The sequence below is a fragment of the Drosophila guanche genome, unplaced genomic scaffold, assembly GCF_900245975.1.
Source record: "Drosophila guanche unplaced genomic scaffold, DGUA_6, whole genome shotgun sequence".
Lineage (NCBI taxonomy): Eukaryota > Metazoa > Arthropoda > Insecta > Diptera > Drosophilidae > Drosophila > Drosophila guanche.
Window position 1 is genome coordinate 4,785,118 of NW_022995743.1, and position 6,000 is coordinate 4,791,117.

General features: G+C 44.5%; 2 protein-coding genes across 4 annotated transcripts in view; both read left to right on the forward strand.

Moving 5' to 3' along the window:
- Positions 1–6,000, forward strand: part of LOC117579334 — a 33,759-nt gene that overhangs the window by 16,128 nt on the left and 11,631 nt on the right. The window lies entirely within an intron of this gene.
- Positions 3,708–4,493, forward strand: LOC117579367 (probable salivary secreted peptide). 2 transcript variants are annotated; one of them, XM_034265231.1, is made up of 2 exons: positions 3,708–3,936; positions 3,997–4,493. In XM_034265231.1, the coding sequence occupies exons 1-2, from the start codon at positions 3,748–3,750 to the stop codon at positions 4,168–4,170; spliced, it is 363 nt and encodes a 120-aa protein (XP_034121122.1). In that variant the 5' UTR covers positions 3,708–3,747; the 3' UTR covers positions 4,171–4,493. The 2 variants fall into 2 exon arrangements, with proteins under 2 accessions (XP_034121122.1, XP_034121130.1); XM_034265239.1 differs by having other exon boundaries at positions 3,711–3,936; positions 4,000–4,401.

Genomic DNA, 6,000 nt, shown 5'->3' on the forward strand with positions numbered 1-6,000 from the left:
GTTCCTTCTGCGGCTCCCCCTTCGCTGCAATTAAATATGAAAACTATTTCTCGTTGTCCGCCAAATGGAAGGAAACTTGGCTTGCAAATCCATGAAAATCCATTTGGTTGGGGGCCTTATCTGCAATCCGTTGCTGACAGCGCAGCCAAAAGCGACTGTGACTGTGACTGTGGCTCTGGCCGAAATGCAATTTGCATGCCAAGAAATCATTTTATGGCTCCGTGATTCCCACTCGCACTTCCACTTGCAGTCCGATAGAGAATATCGCATTCATTGAAAATGTCTTTGGCAGCTGGCGAACCGAGCCGCAATTGTTGCTGACAGCGGAGGTTTTTTTTTTGTGGCCAAGCACTTCTTTCTCCCCCCGTTCCGACTTGCCCATCCCCCCCTCAACAAGTGTCGTGTTAATAATACTCGACATTTCTGCAGCGTAATTGCGCGTGGAACATCTTGGGGCCAAGCGGCGTATGCGCCATCTCAATGTCAATTTTTCGTGGGGTGCCAGGCAGGAAAGGAGGAGCAGGACATACTACACTGAGGGAATAAACGTTGCAAAATCATTTGAAGCTATTACGTTTAATTTTCTTAAATACAAAATATTCAAGCAATTCAAGCAAACTTTTTCCATGTAAGAAGCTTGACGAATGGGAAACCGAATAGCGGATAGAATCAATTTCATTGTCAATGGAGTTCCAAGAAGAGACACAAGACACTCAGAGTTAAATCCTGAGACATATTTGTTTTCAATGTTTTCCATGAAAATTCTGATAAGGATACAAGCTACGAAGACAAGACAAAAGGACAAGCCATTCTGTTGTAAAGCTCATAAATGAGCTACGAAATTTCGAATAATTATGTTTCAGAATTAATACAAAATCATACTGGAAATTCATTTTTGCCAATTCTGGCAAACTGTAGTGTGGTAAAGGGGGAGGTGAAGAAGGAGAACGAATGTCTAAAGACGTAGCTTAGGGAGAGTGGGGGATGTGGGTGGTGTCCATGGAATCTTGTGGCTTTGACAGCCGCCAACTGACACTTGAGGGCGCCGCCCGTTAACGTCGTTTACCATATTTACGCTTTAAACGTTATTTATTTGCCGCACTGCCAGTGTCCCTACCCCCCACATCCCCCACACTGCTGTCAGTTGTGTGCCACTCAAGTTTGATATTGTCAAAAAGGGTGGCAGGTCCAAAGTGTTGAACGCTGGCAGCAGCAGCAGCAGCAGAACCACCAATCCATCCCACAGAAGCAGCTCCTAAATGGGTTATGGCTGAGAGTGTGGAGATTTGTTTGGTGGAGATTTCGTTGGGCTTTGGCTAAGTCCGGAATGCCACACTAAGTGGCTTTTTATCAAATGTACTTACGAGCCTGCCACCCTGGATATATGTACGTGGATTTGTGGTTTGGCTTCTGTGTCATCGTGGGATTTGGTGGGAAAGGGAGAACTGGAATGGGTGGAACGGCAGGGAAAAGGTCAGCGTTACACTTGGGGACAGAGAGCCTAAAATAACAATGATTAAATGTAATTTTGGGGAATATCCATTCACTCCTCTTGACCCTGGAAAGCTCTCTAGTCTAATTACAATTGGGTTCTGTTGTCTGCCGCAAAAGTAAGTAGGGGTTTAAGCGGATGGGGATGGGGATGGGGATGGTTAATGTCTGGCTCTTTTGATTATGTTGCAGGCTGAAGGCACGATTCAAGCGTGAAAGTGCCCCGAGACAGTAAAAAAAACCAAACAATTACAACAAAACCCAACTGCATGGAGTTCAAGGAAGAGTAACACGGCAATGCGATGCCCTGTAGTTATAGAAGGAGCTTTGGGCACGAACAATGCAAAGATCTAGATTTTTTTAATGAAACTATATCTCTTCATACTCCACAAATAAAATATATAAGAGAAACACTCAACAACACCAAAAGTAAAGTTGCTTCCAAGTTTTGTCTGGTGTGCGTTTGCTGCTGCTCATGTTTGCTGTATTTCCAACTTGTCACAAATGAAGAGCACGCTGGCGGGTATCCATCTCTCTCTCTCTCTCTCTCTCTCTTTCGCTCACTGCTCTGCTGGTTGCCACAGTGAAGGGTTTGCGTGGTGGCAGTGCGAATGTCGCTGCCGCGGCCACTGATGTTGCTGCCGTGCAGTGTCAACATCAGCAGCAGCAGCACCACCATCACCACTTGATTCCTGCGCAAACAAGGACCCGACCCGACCCGACCCGAGCCGACATACCCTCCTTCCCCTCTTCCTGCCGCCCTCGCTCACTGTATGTCGGGCGTAATTACACGCCATGTCTGTTCCATTCAGCCACCACACCCACTGTACGTACCACTGTCCCACCCGGCACCTCCCCTCTGGCTGTTTGATGTGCGTGTTTTATTTCGAGTGCCATTTGTTTTAATTAAAATTATTTAAAGCGCTTTCAGCTTCAAGTGCTGCCATGCCCCACAACGCGACAATTCAGCAATTTTCAGGGTCTGTGTGCATGAACATGAAATTTTGATAAAAACAATATGATAGACAGGACATGCATTAAACACAATGTTTTTGGCCACTTACACGATGCAGCAGATCGACTTTTAATTGAATTAGTCCGCATCGCATGGAAGTTTTGCTGAAATTCAATTCCGGGCATTAAATTGTTACAAAAAAAAGAGAGAGAAAATTGAAACCAAACAAAAGAGCTAAATGATAATTTCATTTTTAAAGCCTTACACCAATAAATGTTGATGCAGAGTAAGCATGAATAGAGCGTGGATTTAAATGGAATACAGGTGGAATTTCAGGCGCAGGAGTAAAAGTAAAGTAAAACAAAAATATTTATTGCTGAATTCCCATTTGCCTGCGACGCCTACAGCTGTAGTTTATTGTTCACCCGAATTCACATTTTTGCTGATTTGTTTGCCATTGCAAATCGTCTTTTTATTTGTATATTCTTTTTGTGGTTTACATAGACACACAGAGAGAGAGAGAGAGAGAGAGAGAGATTGGGGGAGAGAGGCACTTAACAACGGTGCGGATTTCTCGGTCATTTTGTGTGTGTGCTTTTGTTGTAACTGTTGCCTCTGTGCGTTTGTTTGTGCACACAAATGAGAAAAACCAACGTGCAACCATAAAACATATACATAGACGCACACACACACACACACACACAGAGAGACACTCTACACTGTCATACTCATGTTTGCACAATAAAATTTCAACAATACACGCGACAGCGTCTCCTCTTCTCGTTGGTTCTTTGTACTTGAGTAAATTGGATCTGTGCACAGGGCCGAAACAGGGCATAGCCGTGGGTGGGATGTTAAAATTAAATAAATATTTGCCTTATAGCTTAACGCTGGGCCAGGAGGAGCGGAGTAACCAGACACCCACACGGGCACAGCTCCCAACGGTATTTAAAGCAGCCAACCGCAAGAGGAGACTCCGAGTGGAAATGGCGGCTGAAACCGAAACCCAAGGCGAAACAAAAGTCTCAAGCCTTCTCTCTCGAATAGAGAGGTCTTTGAGAAAGTATTTCGAGAGTAAGAGCAAGAGGGGGGAGGGGAAGTGTGAGTGTGAGACGCGCAGTAAAAGGTTCATACAATTGTTTTGAATAGGAAAAAGGTTGAATCATCTGTGGGTTCTGTTCTCTGAGGCCGCCTGTACAGCTGTCTGGAGACAATAGCTGGATATTTTTAGCACTACGATTTTGGTTATAAAAACCCAAAATCCGCTCATCATTTCCCCATTCACTGGAAACGTTCTCAAAATGAAGGTCTACATCTTCCTAGTGCTGATTTCTCTGACTGCGCTCTGCCAGGCGTCTGGCCGTGGTCCTAGCCACAGTGTCACATGGGGCTCACGCTCCTTCCGGGACATGCATCTTCGGCGTGAGATCGTCACGCAAAAGTCCTCGCTTTGGCGAGTTGTCACAAGGGATTATGTCTTCAATCAGAATGTGAGTTGTCCAACAGTCTTGGTACCTGCCCAAAGATTAATTGTGATTAATATTTAAAAGCAGAAACTGGCACGAACCATTACCCAAATTGTGATCACCGACCAGATTCGCGACGGGCAGGGCGGCTATGCCTATTTGACGGCAGGTGGCCCACAGTCCACCTACGCGAAGATCCACTTTAAGAGTCAGCGGAACAAGGGCTTCAGCTTCATCGTCGATATCTATGGCCTTTAATGCGGCATTGAGCGATTACTCTTAATTATACACGTGTCGTAGCTGCACTCTCATTTGATTGTTTGTTTATGGCCTGCGAATATTTACCCAATATTTATACTGTACTGCCGACGGGTTTGTTTGGTCAGTTGCTTCATGCATATTCATTCGTATGACTCGTATTTCGTGTCGGTTTATCCTACGTTTACTATGTGTATATAACATTTGAATATACAATTTACAAGAGTCAAATGAACTGCAACTAACTAACTGCAGACACAGGGGCAGAGACGAGTGCAAAAACATTTAATAAATATTGTTTGAAAGGGGATATCCACTTTAAAGGAAATCACTTGAACGTCTGACTTCTGTGAGTGTTGTTTCAGTTGATTTATGCCATGTGGAACATGCTGATAATTAGAACCATAGATGGAATGTTTAGTTCTTATCCTTAATTCTCAACTATGCCCGTGTAGCCATCTATTGATAGCTCTAAAAATTAAACAGAAAATTGATTTGGAACTAAATTGCTTGAAACAGAAACTGCCACAAAACAGAACTGTTGAACTATGAATTATTAATCGATTCGCAACCATTATAAAGCCCCCCTTCAAACAGTGTTTTGTGGCCAAGGTCGATGCAGGCCGAACGAACTTTAAAGGTTGTACCCATTCGATTCGATTCGACTCGAATACTCGAAACGACTAAGGTTATGGGCTGTTGGTGGCTCTGGTTATGGCTCGTAATTACACTTGCCATTCAGGTACTAACGAGGCGACTGCAATTTTCGGATTGCCCCAAAGTGGGGCGGAAAGTATAACGAGTATCCCTACAACAGGCAGTATGTAAGAAGCAGTGTGACGGTGTGGCAGGTGGCACTGTGCTTTTGACATTCAGCAAATGTCAGCCGCTTAGACTCGCTCCATACACGCCTGACCTTACCATTTTGCCAGTGTTCTCTGTGGCTACCCTCAGTGAAAGTCAAATAAATCCAATCAATGTGTAGCACACACACACACACACACACACACACACACACAACACACATTTTGTATCGTTATATACACTCTTACATATGCAAATTAGCTGGGTTATAAAATGTAATGTATTGAATGGATGGAACCCTGTGCAAGACCAGAAGCTGTAGCATCTCTGGGCATCCCCATTGATGGGTGTTGCAATACACGGAACCCGTGTGCGTGTGCGTGTGCGTGTGGGTGCTTCTAGGGCAACCATCAATCGTTACGAATTAAAATTTTATTGTGCCATATTCCCCAAACGACCCAAACGAAGAGGAGAGATGCCACAACCCATAGATATGCCATTTGCTTGATTCTTTTATGGATGGAATGGCTTTTGAGGTGGAATCTTAAATGCAAATTGCCAGCAAGCTTCGCAGGGATCAAAACAACAAATGCGAGTACATATGTATGTATGTGGGTTAACAGGTGCTCAGCATTTGACATTCCCTTCTGATTTCTGATGTGCTACCTGTGAGGTAGAATGCAGTTGTGGCAGCTCTGATTGACGTGCATTTTGCATAAGAGAGGGAGCGCAGAGAGCTGGCAGAAGGATAACTCTGCTGGTGAACCTCAAACGCCAGCAAGTGGGAAAGCACATTGCGCCACCCTCTTTACTCCCTCTTGCAGCTGGAGATGCCTTTAGGGAGCTGGCTGGAGCCATATATTATGCAGGTTGTTTGTTATTGTTCGATAAAGTGTAAATTATGGGAAAGTTGCCAGGCAGCCCTGCCCCAGTCCCAGTCCCAGTCCCAGTTGCTGTCCCTTTTGGGTACCTTATGCCACTATTCCTTGAATCCTTGGCCCTTTGCCATATAATTTCTGATATCTC

Excerpts from the sequence above, each read along its gene's own strand:
- LOC117579367 (XM_034265231.1), top strand. The coding sequence starts at position 3,748 with ATGAAGGTCTACATCTTCCTAGTGCTGATTTCTCTGACTGCGCTCTGC. Across the intron at positions 3,937-3,996 it reads ATTATGTCTTCAATCAGAAT|CAGAAACTGGCACGAACCAT; the intron begins GTGAGTTGTCCA and ends AATATTTAAAAG.